The sequence below is a fragment of the Peromyscus maniculatus genome, chromosome 9 (assembly GCF_049852395.1).
Source record: "Peromyscus maniculatus bairdii isolate BWxNUB_F1_BW_parent chromosome 9, HU_Pman_BW_mat_3.1, whole genome shotgun sequence".
Taxonomy (NCBI): domain Eukaryota; kingdom Metazoa; phylum Chordata; class Mammalia; order Rodentia; family Cricetidae; genus Peromyscus; species Peromyscus maniculatus.
Genome location: NC_134860.1, coordinates 26,980,327 through 26,996,931, shown reverse-complemented (window position 1 = coordinate 26,996,931; position 16,605 = coordinate 26,980,327). Strand labels below are relative to the sequence as shown.

The following is a 16,605-nucleotide window of genomic DNA, read 5'->3' as shown; positions in this document are numbered from 1 at the left end:
GGGAGCTGCCAGCAGCTTGGCGATGGGGTCATGCGATTGCTTGCTCTTGTCTTAGCTGACTAGAAAATGGGTGGGAGGGATACCAACACTGGCTGGTTTTCTTCTTTCATCTTTTTTTCCTATTTTAATTTATTCAGTCCTCGACTCCAGCCCATGTAGTGGGACCACCCACATGTGGGGTGGGTGGGCTTCCCCTGCCCCATTCAATCCTCTCTGGAAACATTCTCAGAGACACACCCAAAGGTGTGCTTCGGTAACGCCCTGGGTGGAAACTAACAGGCATCTTGACTGAATTCTTCGAGAAGGGAGTGGCCCATTTGGGAAATTAGTATCATTTGCTCATTGGTGGTTTTGTTTGTTTGTTCATTGGTTTTGTTTGTTTTCGCAATTGTCTCATTTTATTCCATGTTTTCTCTCTTGGTTTATAGTTTATAGGTGCTAGGTAGAGAAGGCTTCTGTGGTAAATAGAGCAAGATTGGGAAGGGCTTTTCTGCGGGACTTGTTAGAATCTTCGTGAGGAGAGTTCTGATCCCTGGGTGGGAGGGACCACCCTGCTGCGTCTCGCCTCGCCTCGCCTCGTGGAGAACCTTGTCTATAAGAAGTGCAGGCTGGCTGGCTGCCTCATATTCTGAGGTCCTCCCACCACCGGGTGGCTGTGCTTCCGAGGGACAGGCTGGTGGGATCTGAGTGCGCCTGCGCTTTGAGCTCTGTATCTGAGGCGTGCTGTGTCATACTGTTGTGATCTTCTCCCCCTCCCCAAACAGAGAAGGAGACCTTCCTGGATCCTTTCGTCCTCCGAGACCTCCTGCCCGCATCCCTGGGTAGCTACTACCGGTACACAGGCTCCTTGACCACCCCGCCATGTAGTGAAATCGTGGAGTGGATTGTCTTCCGGAGGCCTGTCCCCATCTCCTACCACCAGGTGAGCAGTCTGCGCCCACTTGTGCTCTCCATCTTGACTGATAAGGGGTTTGGTTTAATTCTCTGCTTTTTTTGTTTGTTTGTTTGTTTTGAGACAGGGTTTCTCCGTGTAGCTTTGCACCTTTCCTGGAACTCACTTGGTAGCCCAGGCTGGCCTCGAACTCACAGAGATCCGCCTGCCTCTGCCTCCCGAGTGCTGGGATTAAGGGCGTGCGCCACTACCGCCCGGCTAATTCTCTGCTTTTTATTGATTTCTTCACATAGTTCTAAACCCAAGAATAGCAGAATATAAAATAGGATTTCTCAATGCTGTCTTCTGGTCGTGACGCAACCAGTGCCATCAGTATCCTATGGCAGCGTGGCTTCAGGCAGTGTGCCTGCACAGACCCGGCCTGTCAGTAGTCAGGCATGGATTTAGGAGAGGCTTGCAGGGCCCCACCTGTCCCTATTGGCTGCTGATGGATTCTGGAGAAGGGGCAGTCACTGGATTCAGCTGCATACTCACCAAGGACCCCAACAGGCTCAATGGATAGTTCCAAACCTATGGTCACACAGGTAGTCTTGGTTAAACTTGGTGGCTCTAGAATGAATAAGTGAAAAGACACAAATGTGGAAAAGGAGCTTTAGGGAATAGAGAAAATAATAGGGATGTAAGTGACATTAGAGATTATGGGGGGGTGGGTTTCAGTATTCAGAATCTGCATTATACATGCATGAAATTGACAAAGAACAAAATTTGTAAAAGTGGTATAAACGATAAGCTATAAACATGGAAAAAATGTTTTCAGTTGAAGATTAACCAGCTGAGAATTGCAGACATGAAATGAGGTGTTGTTTGGGATTTGGTCTTGGGGAAATAATAGTGGGTCCACAGTGAAAGCTTACATCAGAGGCACAGCTGTTCTTCCTGTGCGTTTCCCCATGCATGGTCTTAGAAGGCAGATATTGTTTATACCCCGATTTTATGGTGGAGATAGAGACAGTGGAGGGTCAGTGGCTTCCAGGACCCCACTGGTAGCAAAGCCATGGTGTCTCTTCTCAGTATCATACTCTGAGTACCCAGCCTACCACAGCTGAGGAAACAGATCCATATGCACAAAGAAATAGGACTAATGCACTGCTCACTGAGTTCTCTGGCCCTCACTTCTTCTCACTGTCAGAATATCTAAGCAGATCAACATGAAGGAGCAAAGTTATGTTTTTACTGTTTCCTGAGGGTTTCATCTGTGGTTGGCTGGATTTGCTGTTCTGGTCCTGGGTGACAGGATATGGTGAAGGAAACAACTTACCCCATCATGACCAGAAAGCAACTGGCAGCAAGGACATGTGGGGACATGACACCAAAGGCATATCACTGTGACTTCATCGGTGGGTAAGCCTTTGGAGGAGCTGGCATCCTCTTGACCTGTCACTCATTTCTCAGCAGTGCCAGCATCTGGGGCATGGTATGCCTGAGCCTCCCGGGGAGCCCACGCTATTACTGAACAGGCTCCTTATGTGTGTCAGTTGGATCAGTGACACAAAGGCACTGAGGGATGGTCCTGCCCGACGTGGCACACGAAGGGCAAGAGGGTATAAAGCATCGGGGACCATGTGAGGACCCAACCATGTGACCCGATGCTACACTGCTTTCCTTTGGCTTGGGTCTGGGTTGACCTCCTTGGAAGACGCAGTTAATCATGGGGAGAAGCTGGTGAAATAAGACTGGAATTGGCACACTGGCTGAGGAGTGGGGGCCCTTAAATCACGTCCTGAGGGGTGACAGGATGAAGGAGAGACTTTTTAGAAAGCATGTGTTCCCTGTCAAAAGTTCAGTCTAGAGTCCTTAACATAGTTCATTGGGAAAGCCACTTGTATCCACGCCCAATGACGTAAGTTCAATCCCCAGGGTCTATATGATGAAAGGAGAGAACCAACTCCCACACATTGTCCCGTGACTTTCACATGTGTGGCCCTCCAAAATAAACAAGTAAATGTAATTTTAAAAAATTAAGATGTCAGCTTGTACTGGGAAAATATAGTAAGACAGACGCCTGGTGTGTAGTGCCAGGGACAGTGGGCAGGACATAGGAGGTAGAATGAAGCCACTAACCAGGACTGTGAAGGGCTCTGGTGAGGCCCTTCTCTACCCAGCCACCCTTACAGTGGTGGGGAGCAGGGAAACAGACAGAAGGGGAAAGTTCTAGAATGGTGTGATAATGCCAGTGCTTAACGAAGAACACGGGTAAGAAGGCTTTAATCTCGGGGCATGGTCCAGAGTTTTTCCTAAAGCAAGGCAGAGGGTAGAGACTAGGGAGCAGGAGGAAGGGTCAGATGGCCCTCTGCTTAGGCATGGTTTGGCTACAGCAAGCAGAGACGACCACTTCAGTAAGCCTAAGCAGACAGTGTATTTGGAGAAGCAGTAGTCAGGACGTTTTGAGGTGAGGCCGTTGTGTGCCTTCCTGCACAGGACTGACTTCTAACTAGGAAGCAAAGCCCGGGCTTTGTTTCTGTCTTGCCTCCAGAGCTCTCATACGTCAGGGAGCTTCTTGAGTGGCTTTGGAACTGATCCTGTACCTTGGCACAGCTCTGCTTCCTCTGTTTGCTCTTGGTCTCATGGTCCACCATGGTTGTAGTAGTCCCAATGGACCCTTAGGTCAAAAGCTGGCAATAGCTGGCTAAAGCCAGGTCTTCCATCAAGAAAGGATGTGTCTGAGAACTCAGCCAACCAAAATCTGGCCTTGAGTCACATGCCTGTCCTTAAATAAGCTGGCAGAGGTGCATCCAGTATTGACCTTTCTCGGGTTACAAGGAGCAGGAGCTGTAGGAGATTCAGCAGAGCAGCCTTCATCCTCCTGACAAAGCAGGGTGCCACGGTGCCAGGCTGACCTGGGGTTTTCTGCTGGTAGCATCCATTTTTCTTTGAGGATGTTTTTCTTCTTAATTCACACTGTGACAGAAAGGAAGGACCAGCAGTTTGATTCCTGAACGGGATCTGCCAGCTGCAAGGAGAAAATGAAACAGAGATGAGTTTTCTTCCGAATGGGGAAGCCAACGTTGTTTTGTTTTTAAAGAAATCAGTCCAAATATTTATTTCTTAGGGTTGAGTAAAGAGTGTAGTTGATTTTTAAAAGGGTCCTTTTTGTTACTTAAGATAAATGCTTCTGTCTTCAAATATTTAAATGCTTGAGCTGTTGAAGTTGAGTAATACAGATTTGCCCACTTCTTTTTTTCTTGGTAGAGATTCTGGTGAAATGGGGGATGAGGTTAGCAGTTGGCCGGCTCAGGAGATTTGAGGGCCGTCAACATATACTGGGCTGTTTGGGCAGCTTCGGATATCCAGTCGGTTCAAACAAAACACAGGCTTTTGAGGAGTGGATATCTGCAGAAGTGTTTGTGGATTTGGAGCATTCTGACGTTTGGAATTGGAGCTTTTAGAAAGTGCTTTGTTGATACCTTTGTGCTCTTTGGAGCTCTGGAACAGAACAAGGTCACGCAAGGAGAGGAATTCATTGCCTTCCCTGGAAGGGTTGCGGTACAAAGAAACAAAGGACAGGAATCATACTTGCTTTCTCATTTCTTATTACCCATTGCCTGCAGCTAGTGCTGCACGTCTGTCAGGCCCCACTCCCTACATCACAGCCTCTCTCCTGGGGAAGAAGACAGCTCCATCCCCTGTGGCTGCACTGGCTCCTTGCTGGCCAGCTTTGCAGAGGCCACAGCTGCGTCACTCCCACCTCCACCCAGGAAGGAAAGTGTCAGCTATCCAAGTATTCTTGCTTCAGACCTTCCTTCTCCACCACTGCCAACATTCTTTCTGAACCCAGCACAGAACACACATTTCAGGGAGGCAGAGGCCAGTTTGGAAAAGCTGAGTGGTTAGGAATTCCACGTCTGCCTCTATCAGAAAGAAACCAGGTCTTTCAGGTCCTGTTCAGCTATTTCTCAGAAGCCTTCCCCCACCCCCTTGTATCTTCTCTCATGGCTGTGGTGCCTATAAGCAGTGAGGACATTAGTTCTTCCTAAGATGTGGCGACCAGCAGGAGCGGGAGCTGGGGATATGGATTTCTTTAAAGGTTTGCAGAGCACACAAACAGGTTCTTAAGTTGCCTCTTTTGTACTCCCCTGTGACTCTATATAGGCATTCTAATGAGCTCTTAGCCGGTGAACTCAGCTTCTGGCATGTATGATAATGTAGATCCAAATATGATCCTTTTTGGTGGAACCTAGACATCTTGTTGATCAGTATGGTTTATTTGACTCTGCTGTCCATCCATTGTAAACACCAGGCAAAAGCCATAGGGCTGGAAATATGATTTAACAGTGAAAACACTTGTTGTACAAGTGTGAAGACCAAAGTTTGGATCCCAGGAAACCATAAAAATACTGAGTGAGCACAGTGGCCTGCCTGTAACTGCCAACTGCCCCAATGAATAAGGTGGAAAGAGATAGAGAATGATTGCTCAGGCTTCCAAGTGTACACACACACACACACACACACACACACACACACACACACACACACACACACGAAGGGGGGGGTAGTGGGATAAGAGTGAGAGAGAAAATGGGAAATAAAATGATGCCATCCCCTTGTCATCCAAACTGATGGCATTGCAGTCTGGGTCTGGAAGCTTCAAGGAGTAGGCCTACTTCTTGGAGTCAGCTGCCTGTAGTCTTTCTGTACACTTTCATATATGTGTATAGTAGATGTTGAACACATTCTCTCATGGTGAGTCCAGAAGATACTTTTCTTGAGTTCAGTTGGTAGGATTCCCTTCATTCTACAGCAGAGTTTCACAACTGATGCTCCTTTGCCCCATCACCAGCAGACTGGCTCCTCCTATAGGTTCAACTATGGCATTGCCTATAGTTTTCTCCAGCATGATTTTGTTTTAATTTTTGAATTTTATGTGCATGGATATTTTGCCTACACATATGTCCATGTACTACATGAACATGATTCGTGGTACCTGAGGAAGCCTGCAGACTGCACTGAATCTTCTGAAACTGGAGTTATGGACTAGAGTGAGCCGCTATGTGGGTGCTTGGAAGTAAACCCAAATCTTCTGCAGGAGCAACAAGGCTCAACCCCTGAGATATCTCTTACAGTAAGTGTGACTTTAGGGGTATGCTTTCTGATATTCAGTAAATCTGAATATGTCTTAATTAGTCTGCTTTGGACGTTTGACCTTTTTCCCCCTATCAGTGAGATAGATCGGAAAGGACAGGGTTATCAGCATTGTCTCCTTTTGACTGTTCTTATGTCTGTCAGAATAATTAGACTATGTCTTTGGAGTTCAGAGCTTATGCTTTGGAGGCTAATTGCCTTCAAACAGTGAGTTCTATTCCTGACTCCATTTCTCAGATAAGTTTCTCTACTTTGTGCCTCTGTTTTCCCATCTGTAAAAACATAATAAAGGTGAAATGTCTAGACTTGTGCCTGATAGGAGAGGAAGCAGCTTGATGGCCTTCCTGTCTTCTTTGTTAAATGATCACCATAACCAAAGGACAGCCCTGCCCCATAGAAATAAAGAAAGTCATGTAATTTGTTTAAATTCTATAGTGGACACATTGAAAAATATAAATAAAAACAGAAAATTAGTTTTAACAGAGTTCAACCCAGTATTCTGAACTATTACTTCAGTGTGGGCTAGCTAATGGAAGAGCATGCATAGCCCCTGGATATTGAAGTGTTAAGGCCATGACAACTGTGTGTCTGATATCCAGAAATGTCCTCACCAACACCATGTGATGTGCAGTACATGTGAAGAAAGAAAAGTTCTAAATTGTGGGGTGAAGATGTCGTGATTAATCCAAAAGAGACTGCTTTTCTTGTTAATTATCTGAAGGCGATTTCTTTCTGTAAAGGCCTTTCTGTAATTGCCTTCCTGTAGAAGTGTCTGAGCCACAGGAAGGACGTGGCCTTGCATTTAGCTAACAAGTCTCAGATTACATTTTTTGCAGCTGTGGTTCAGAAGTACCTGAGATGCTCAGGGTTATTGGGTATTTAATATTCCGTCGTCACTGTCTGTTCTGTAATGAGGCAACACACAGGGCCCACCCTGCCAGTCCTGAAGCATCTCCAGGGCCCGAGATGAAACCTATTCATTCCTAATGCAGCTCCCTGGGTTTTAGGAGCTAAGCACGGACTCCGGGTCTTCTGAATCGGTGCTGTAGACCCACCTCTTAAAGTACTGATTGTGCCAGACTTTAATGGCTCCTAATCCTATTATTTTTTATTTTCTCTAATCTCTTCCCTTCAGCCTCAGTGGTCCCCTCCTGACATCTTGTGGACCAAGAGCCCTGGCAACACACACATGGCATGAATAGATTTCAACTTTCCTTTGATTCAAACTGACAGATTAAAAACTAATTATTCTCTGAAATACTTTTATAATAAAAACTAAGTTGAAATGATTTATATACACTTCCAGCCAGCACATTTGCGATTCAAGGTTAAAATTGTTCTTGTAACAGCACAGTTAAAATGCAATTACAGCTCCCCAAGCAGGGATAAAAGAAAGAAGTATTTTACACACTCTCTTCAAAAGTTAAAAAGTCAATTTGATATTATAGAAATAAAAACTTTCATTTATTTTTACTAAATGATAAAGACTTCATTAGTTACATTAAAGTTAAGATAAATCCGAATGTGTTTCTTACCTCCTCCTGGAAATAGCTCAGGTGAAGAATAGTGGCAAAGGCTTTGGGATGTGGAGAGATTTTTCCCCTTGGCGGCCATCTTGTTCATGCCACTCCGTTAGCTGTATGTGGCTCCTTTCAGAACACAAAAGAGGACAAATAGATGATACTGGGTAGCCTGCCTAAATTGGCCTTGGACTTAGCTAACAGGAACTGCTAGGGACAAACTGTCACCACATTGGGTTCCTCCACTGCTGGCTTCTCATTCACTGAATCATGCTATGGGCCTGTTAAGTGTGACATGGTGTGGTTGAGAGAAATTGAGTGACTCAGACATGGGTTTTCAGTCCTTTCTTCATCCTTTGTTCCCTTTGTGATCTGCGCATGTTATTTAATGTCTCAAGGGCCAGTTTCCTAATCGGTGTCGGTAACTCATGACTGCTAACAGTAACAATGGCCCCAACCTCACAGGACCTCTCTGGTGACTAAGTAACAAAGCACATGCTACTTTTCTAGGGTGCTTACATAGTATAAGGGCTTGGTAAGTCTTAGCCGCTGGAGTCAGTGTTTACCTTAGTCACTGTTCTATTGCAGTGAAGAGACACCATGGCCAAGGCAACTCATAAAAAGAAAGCGTTGAACTGGGCACTTCAGGGGCTCAGTCCATGATCGTAACGGTTGGGAGCATGACATCAGGCAGACGGGCATGGAACTGAAGCATTAGCTGAAGACTTACATTTTTTCCACAAGCCTAAGGCAGAGAGAGACAGAGACATTGAGTCTGGCATGGGCTTTTGAAACCTAAAAACCCACCCCAAATGATGCAACTTCTCTACCACAGACAGCCACACCTCCCAATCCTTCCCAAACAGTCTACCACTGGGAATTAAACATTTAAATAAGAGCCTATGGGGGCCATTCTGATTTAAAACCACCACAATATAATAATAATGTTATTAATATTATTCTTTTAGGCTAAAAGTAGGTTTTAAAACAATGTTTTCTAGTGTTTGATGAACTGCCTGGTATAAAGTAAGTTTGACAAAATAATAAAGAGAATGAGGAGAGGTCAGATATGCTATGTTACATTGTTGTAATCAGAGTACAATCACCATTAGCTGCAGTCTTCATAAAATAAAAATAATTGTAGTAATAACAATAACTTCCTTGTGTCAGGAACAATTTCAAACACTTTATATATAGCAACTCATTAAAAAGTTAGAAAAAGCACATGAGGTAAGTAGCTTTGCTATCCTGTTGTCCTGTAAAGTCTCAAAAGTACAGAATGTGTGAAGACAGCTCATTCAGCGAAGTGCTTGAAAGCATGAGGGCCTGAGTTTGGATTCCCCAGTAACCTCTAAAGCAGCCAGATAGAGCAGCAGCGTGACTAGTCCCGCAGAGACGGGGATGGCTGAGCAGAATTGGTGACCTCCAGGTTAGTGAGAAATGCCTTCGCAAAAAGTCAAGTGGAGGGTGATCAATGAAGGCTGCTTCCATCAACTGCTGGTCTCCACATTTGCCTGCACGCAGACATGCATGCATACATTTATACATACACACAATACACACAAAAATAGGAAGAGCAGGTAGGATGGCCAAGACCACACCTTCGTCAGGCAGTCTCTGAGAACAGAAGTTTGGACCCAAGTATTAAGAATGAGAGCTTTCAAGATGGAAAGTAAGACACAGGCCAGATCATCCAGAGTGGGAGATTGTGGTGGTGTGCAGCCAGAGCGGTGGCGTGATGGAGTGTGCAATTGTTTTATTTGGGATTTATTTTTATCTTGTGCGTATGAAAGTTTTGCTTGTGTTGTATGTATATGCACCACACGTGTTCCTGGTGCTCATAGAGGGCAGAAGAAGGTGCTGGATCCCCTAGAACTTGATTGTAGATGGTTGTGAGCTTGTATGTGGGTAATGGGATCCAAACCTTGGTCTTCTGCAAGGGTAGCTGGTGTCATAACTGCTGAGTCATCTCTCCAGAGCCCCAGTGTATAATGTAAAGGATCACTGTGTCACTTCTAACCAGAATGGAAGGTTCCAACAAATCGAGCGTCAAATATGCACACTGGTCGAAGGCTCCGAGAGGCGCGTCTGCCTGGTTGGTCCTGTGGTCTGGCGTTTAGACTGCCATGTCATGTAGCTCCTCCTCTTCTGGGCTTTGGATGTGAAGGTCACCAGTTCTACTGCCAAAACGAAGAAGGTAGACTTTTCCCTAACCCAAGAATCAGGGAGGTTTCTGCTCTGTCACCAGCTGTGGCCATTATTGCCAAAGGGATGGGCCCCCGGCAATTTCCACTCCTTTTAGAGGAGTGACGGCCCTTAGCGAATGCTGCCAACCTACCTAAGGCGTTTGATAAGCCTGCTAAGCCTGTCCGCCCGTGCGAACCCTTTTGTGTGGCTGTCAAGGGAAACTATGATCCAGTTGACAATATAATATCATTCAGGTCATGAGTTCACTCAACCATCACACCCTTCCCTCAAAGGCGGCCAGGCGAGTTGAGTTAATGGCAAGGAAGCATCTTGAGCTTTTAAGCCATAGCATGTCATTAAGCTGTGGGAGCAGTTTAAACGGAGGCACTTCTGTCTTTAATTCACAACCTTCCTCTTTTTACAGTTATGTGACTAATTCTTTACTGAGGCTTCAGAAGTAAACTCTTTTAGAACTAAGTGCTAGCCAAGAAGGAAGCACATATTCTAGAGAATACACAAGGCGTGATGCTGTATTGCTGAGAGTATCCCAGGTTCTTCTCTTTGGCTCTTCAAAGCTTAATGGCTCTCCGGCCAGACTGCTCTCTTCCAGAAGACTTCCTGTCTGACTTCTATGTGACAGCCCAGTCCATGTTAAAAACAAAACAAAAAACAGACAACAGCAACAAAAACCCCACCCTGAATGTGAAGAAATCCTTCCCTTTATTCAACTCACATTTCTGTGGCTTTTATTTAAGTCATTTTTATTTGGCCTTCAGTGGACGTAGAGAGTAGCTGATCAGCATCTTCTACAAGGCCTTTAATCAAACTGTGCCTCCCTCACCCTTTCTTCAGGCCAAACAATTCTCTTATGGCCTTTCTATTTTCCTCACAGGATTTATTCTTCAGCTTTTAATCATTTTGATCAGTCTTTACCTGGACCATCTCTAGAGGGTCTTTGTTAATTCCTTTCATAAAATTTTAGGAAGTCATTTCCTCTGAGAAAATCAGACACCTGTGCGTGCTCTCTCTGTCTCTCTGTCTCTCTGTCTCTCTGTCTCTGTCTCTGTCTCTGTCTCTCTCTCTCTCTCTCTCTCTCTCTCTCTCTCTCTCTCTCTCTTTCTCTGTGTGTGTGTGTGTGTGTGTGTGTGTGTGTGTGTGTGTGTGTGTGTGTGTCTGTCTGTCTGATTTTGGTCATCATGTCAAGCTAGTGGCATCACTGGGCTGGGGGGCTTTTAACCCCTTTAATTGTTTCCAGCTCAGTGGTTCATATCTTCACAGCATCAGCAGTCTAGTGAATGATTTTACTTGGCTGGAATCACTCTAGAACTGCATCCCTTTCTCATGCAAAGTAAGGAAGCCTCAAGCTGGACATTTTCTGGGCCATTCTCTGAACTGAGTGTTGATCCAGGCCTGAAGATGACCCCCAACTCAGAATCTGCAAAAATCCAGATAGTATTGATAATTTTAAAAGTTTTTATATACTAGTATTGATGGCCAGCTCCCTAGCTCCCTGAAGCCTGCAATAGTTTCTGGCCCTCTGCTTTTCTGCCCTTTTTTTGGTGACAAGATTATCTTTGTGTTCTGATGAGAGCAGTTGTGACAGCCAGTCAGTGCTCCATCGTCACCCACAGAAGAATGACCTTTCTTAATGACGTGGTGCTGCGGGCTACAAAGAATCCATCTTGATGGTCAGGATATGATTGTGGGGTGCTGATTTTTTTTTTCTTTTTAAAAACGTTTCATCAGTGTTCTTGTGGAAGATGTTTCTTCATAGTGATCGTGACAGCAGCTGATCTTCTTTAAACACCTGTTGTGGTCTGGATGACCCACATAGATTCCATCTTCTCAGAACCCTACATTTATAGGCATTTCACTGATAAGGAAGCTTGCATTTTTAGAGAGCTTGAGTCATTTATCTGTGACTAGCCAACTATCTGGTAAGTTTAGAACTGGGCAATTGAACTTACCCACACATTTAGCACTGAGCATTGTCATGACTTGGCTGAATTTGATTTGTAGTACATCCACAGAGGCTTGTTTATAAGAATTAAGTTACTACTATTTCTTAAGCTGTTAGTGTGTACTTTGAATGTTATATGTGGATGAAGTATTTTATCATGGGTCCTGTTGCTCAAACCTTACGAGGTAAACACTATTATGATTACCACCATTTTATGGAAGGAGAGTGTGGGGAAGTCGTGTAAGCAGGGCCTCTAGTTCATACCTAGGCAGTTTACTTCCAGGACTCATCATATAAGTCTGTGCTCTTCCCATAGTACTAAAAGTATTGCTGGGAAAATCTACAAAAAGCACGTGGTCTGAGAGCCCCACCCCACCTGCAGCTAAGAACAGCCCCAATTAGTGGTCAAGACAGAGATACAACTGCTGGCTGGTGGTGGTTCTGGAAGGTAACCTACTACTCGGTAGATCAGCCTCAGCCTGGCCACTTGCCACTTTGTGTTCTGATCACCCAATGTCCTTTGGATCATATAGCTTTACTCATTGAGTTTTTCTCCTCCTCTCTCTGGTTCCTTGTTCAGCTTGAGGCTTTTTATTCCATCTTCACCACGGAGCAGCAAGACCACGTCAAGTCAGTAGAGTACCTGAGAAACAACTTCCGGCCACAGCAGGCTCTGAATGACAGAGTGGTGTCGAAGTCCGCTGTCCGAGATGCCTGGAACCATGACCTAGCCGACTTCTTGGACAACCCACTAGGGACAGAAGCCTCTAAAGGTAAATTTTGATTGAGTCCTCTAGCCTGGAGGAGGAAGGTTTCCCATCATAAATGATTTTAAATTATAAAGGGAATGAAGACATGGATTTGGATACTCAGACCCACATAAAAGCCAGGCTTAGTACCATGCATCTGTAACCTAGTTCTGGGAGTGGCTGTGGGGTACAAAGACATGTAGAATGCCCAGAGCTTATTGACCAGCCAGTATTTCCAATCAGTGAGCTCTAGGTTCAGTAATAGACCCTGTCTCAAAAACTAATACAGAGAAAAGTTGAGGGAGATACCTGATGTCAACCTCTACACACACACACACACACACACACACACACACACACACACAGGCACAGTTCAAAGTCAGCCAAGAGTTGTGACTTGTTGTTAAGAGCATATGTTTCTCAGTGAAAAGAAATTTGTCTAGACAATAAATAGAAATGATGTGCAGATAATTTTGGTTGGATTGTTTAAAATTGCCCCCTTGACTAGCAGGAATAGATCAGTCATTCTCTGTCTACTTTTATTTTATACTTCCAAACTAATAGCAATGTCTAAATGAAACTCTTATTTAATCAAACTCTTGTCTTACTTGTGTGTTTTATTGTTGTTGTTTGGTTTTTTGAGGCAGGGTCTCAGGTAGCCCAAGCTGGCCTCAAGTTTGCTATGCAGGCAGAGGTGACCTTGAACTCCTCATCTTCCCCCCTCCAGCTCCTAAGGGCTGAAATTGTAAACATGTGCCACCATGCCCTTTGGTTATGCAGTGCTGAGTATGGAACCCGAGGATTTGTGCCTGTTAGGTTGAAGTGCTCTCCCACTGAGCCACGTCCCCAGGCCTGTCCTACCTTTCAGGCGTTTCTCTGTTATATCAGGAATTTTCTCTGAGCTGAAACACCAGCATCTTTGAAGTACTCCATGCAGCATTTCTGTTGACGACTTTAGTTCTGGTGTCTGCTAAGTATGTGAGCATCACTTGCTGGATCTTACCTCCATTTCTGTATTCTCATGTGAACTGAATCTGAGTTCCAACCCCAGGAACCCTTGCTTTGCCTTTTAGCTTTGTTTTTGTTGTTGTTTGTTTGTTTGTTTATAAATCACTTACAATTCTGAATTGCTTCTTCAGAACCATGTGGAGAAGTATGTCTGATCAAAGCCCTAGTACTGGGAGAGGTGGAAACAAATTTTGGCCTTGGTGTGATGAGGCATCTCTTTCGCAACCGAGTGCTCTCTTCCTTTGGAGTTGTGTGTTTAGGTGGCGTAGGAGGAACTCACATGCTTTGTCAACAGGAAAAGCAGACTGTTCTGTGTGGTGTGGTAAGTGACAGGGAGCTTGTTCCAAGAATGTCCCCACCCCCATTATTAGCACATGGGCTTTTCGGGTCCAGAAGAATGAGATTATAGTCCACAACACCTGTGCTTGGATAATAGTGATGAGCCTGTTCCCAGCTCCTAACCTAGAGAGGAGCGGAAAGGAGAGAGCAGGGAAGAGCAGGACGCAGACTGCGGCAGAGCACTTACCTAACGTCAGAGCCAGGCTCCGAGCTCAGCCCTTAGCACGAGTGTGGGCAGCAGGGGCAGGAATGAGTAGGGGTCTGACTTGTCTGTCTGTGCTTTGGTGTAGGACACTGCTCTGGCCAGGCATGCTCGAGAAAGGCTTGAGATTCAGGTCAAGCTCATTTCCTGTCAGTAGCAGGACAATTAAGATGCTCACAAACCTATGAGATGCCTCAGGGTTGGATCGGTATTAAAAAATCCTCACTTGGGCTAACCTTTTAAACTTGGCTAAAAATAACTGGACTTGAAGGCTTTTTCCCAAGAGAATCTTGGGAAAGGAGACCTCCTTAGGGTTCTCTCTTTGTGAGAAGTCTGTGCAGAGGTCATGCAAGGGATGTGAAATCTGGATCAAGAGCAATCTGCTAGCTCAGAAATGCTGAGAACCCCACAGTAGCAAAGCTCTTCCCTGGAAAATGGGCTGAGTGGCTGAGTGAGTGACAGATGAGCTGTGCAGAAAGGATGTGTGGCATCTGTCATCTAAGAAAGTTAGAGGGTGGTGGTCTTCCTTCACTTAAGTGTCCATGTGGACAAGGCCCTCCACTGAATGTGGCCCAAGTGGTGACAGGGAGCTTGTTCCAAGAATGTCCCCACCCCCATTACTAGCACATGAGCTTTTCGGGTCCAGGAGAATGAGATTATAGGCTTAAATATGGGTTGTGCACAGTCAGTTCCTCATTCTCCAAAGCTTACTGCAGATCATGTCCCTTCTTAACTCTTAAAATGTGTAATTATTAAAAGGATGTCTGCTATTTCTAGAGGGGTCATAAGGAGAGAGAGGGGAGAGGAGGGGAGGGAAGGGGGGAGGGAGAGAGTGGGGAAGAGAGGGGGAGGGAGGGAGAGAGAGGGGGAGGGAGGGAGAGAGTGGGGGAGAGAGAGAGGAGGAGGGAGGAAGAGAGAGAGTGGAGAAGGGGGAGGGAGAGAGGAGGAGGGAGGAAGAGAGAGTGGGGGAGGGAGAGAGTGGGGAAGAGAGGGGGAGGGAGGGAGAGAGTGGGGAAGGGAGAGAGGAGGAGGGAGGAAGAGAGAGAGTGGAGGAGGGGCAGGGAGAGAGAGGAGGAGGGAGGAAGAGAGAGTGGGGGAGGGAGAGAGGGGGAGGGAGGGAGGGAGAGAGTGGGGGAGGGAGAGAGTGGGGGAGGGAGGGGGAGGGAAGGGAAGGGAGGGAGAGGGAGGGAGAGAGAATGAGAGAACTCTGCAATCCTGTTTGGATTTTCAGCATTGTAGAAAAGTGAAATTACTCTCTTTCCTACCTGAGTGTTTGATAACTGAATCGGTATAAAACCCTTGTCGTAGGCGTGGGTCTCAGTTTGTCCTTGGGCACCCTTGTCGTTGATAGACCCCAGACCTAGGGTACTACCTTCTCGAGGGGGCGCCCCAAGAACCCAGATTCCAGTCCAGTTGATGCAACAGCATGAGGTTGTTATTGAAGCATCTGTACAGACGGGCAAACTCTGCTCCTAAGAGCAAGAGTTGCATCTTACTGCAGCCCCATGGGGGGTTTTAAAGGAAAACCCACAAAAGCCATAAGATTACAATTCCCATACAATTTCGTTTCACAAGATCATGGTCTGATCACAGAGTGGGTACAGTCACATCCGCATGTACATTCTTCCTGAAACCTTGGGGGCGGGGGGTATCAGGGCGGGAGTGGAGTTTACACAAAGGTCACAGTGGTCCTTCCTGGAACACTTGCAATTATCCCAGTCACAGTTGAGCACATCTCTTAACAGAGATCTCTTTACATTGTTACATTGTTACATTGTTACAGGGGAGGTTGAGTAATGATTGAGTCAGGTGGCCCTGGGAACTAGTTTTCTTTTTAGTTTCTCATTTCCTGGGGCTTTGGGCGGGGGTGGGGGGTGGGGGGGTGTAAGCCTGAAGGGTTAGGGTCTTTCAGTCATAGGCGTGGGTCTGAGTCCATTGGCACCTGTGGAAACCCTTTTTGTAGGTGTGGGTCTGAGTGAGTCCATGGGCACTCTTGTTGTAGGTGTGGGTCTGAGTCCATGTGGAAACTTACAGGTTCTTATATTGTAGAACAAAGCACTGGACCAGGCCACAGGGATAGTGGTGGATATGGAGGCTGTTTATTAAGGAAGAAAAAGGCACTCCTTGGAATGGAAGTGGGCTAGAGAGGGAATAGCACTGAGACCCAGACGTGTTGGCCCCATTGCTGTGACCCCTTTGTGTCATTTACACACGCTCAGAAACGTGTCTTTCTTTGCACAGGTTCTGCTCTCCCTGTGTGACTCTGGTGGGGTGGGGGTCTCCAGGCTTCCTGCCAGCCAACTTCTTCTGTGTTAGTCTTGCTATCTCTTTATCCAACCCTTCCCTCCTGCCACATACTGACACGTTCGACAGATGAGTAAAGACAAGTCTAAAAATGAAGTACATGTACTAGGCCACTGCATAAAGGAGAAGCGAGAATGTAAACCCTAGGTCTAGAACCTTCCTCATAGAGAAGAGAGGAGAAGAGGACATAGCCTCTCCTTCGGTACAGGTGGCTCTTCCCTAGCTAGTGAGTTTCTGGGAGGAGATCAGTGACCCCCAAGACACACCCCATAGGTGCATTCAGTTTGAAGCCCAAAGCAGCATAT

General features: G+C 45.9%; 1 protein-coding gene across 2 annotated transcripts in view; it reads left to right on the top strand.

Moving 5' to 3' along the window:
* The window catches only part of Ptprg (protein tyrosine phosphatase receptor type G), a 703,035-nt gene that overhangs the window by 567,805 nt on the left and 118,625 nt on the right, over positions 1–16,605 (top strand). For both annotated transcript variants that reach the window (XM_015993986.3, XM_006975079.4), the window contains exons 7-8: positions 765–922; positions 12,279–12,471. In XM_015993986.3, coding sequence (XP_015849472.1) covers positions 765–922; positions 12,279–12,471 — 351 coding nt within the window. The remainder of the gene's footprint in view (positions 1–764; positions 923–12,278; positions 12,472–16,605) is intronic.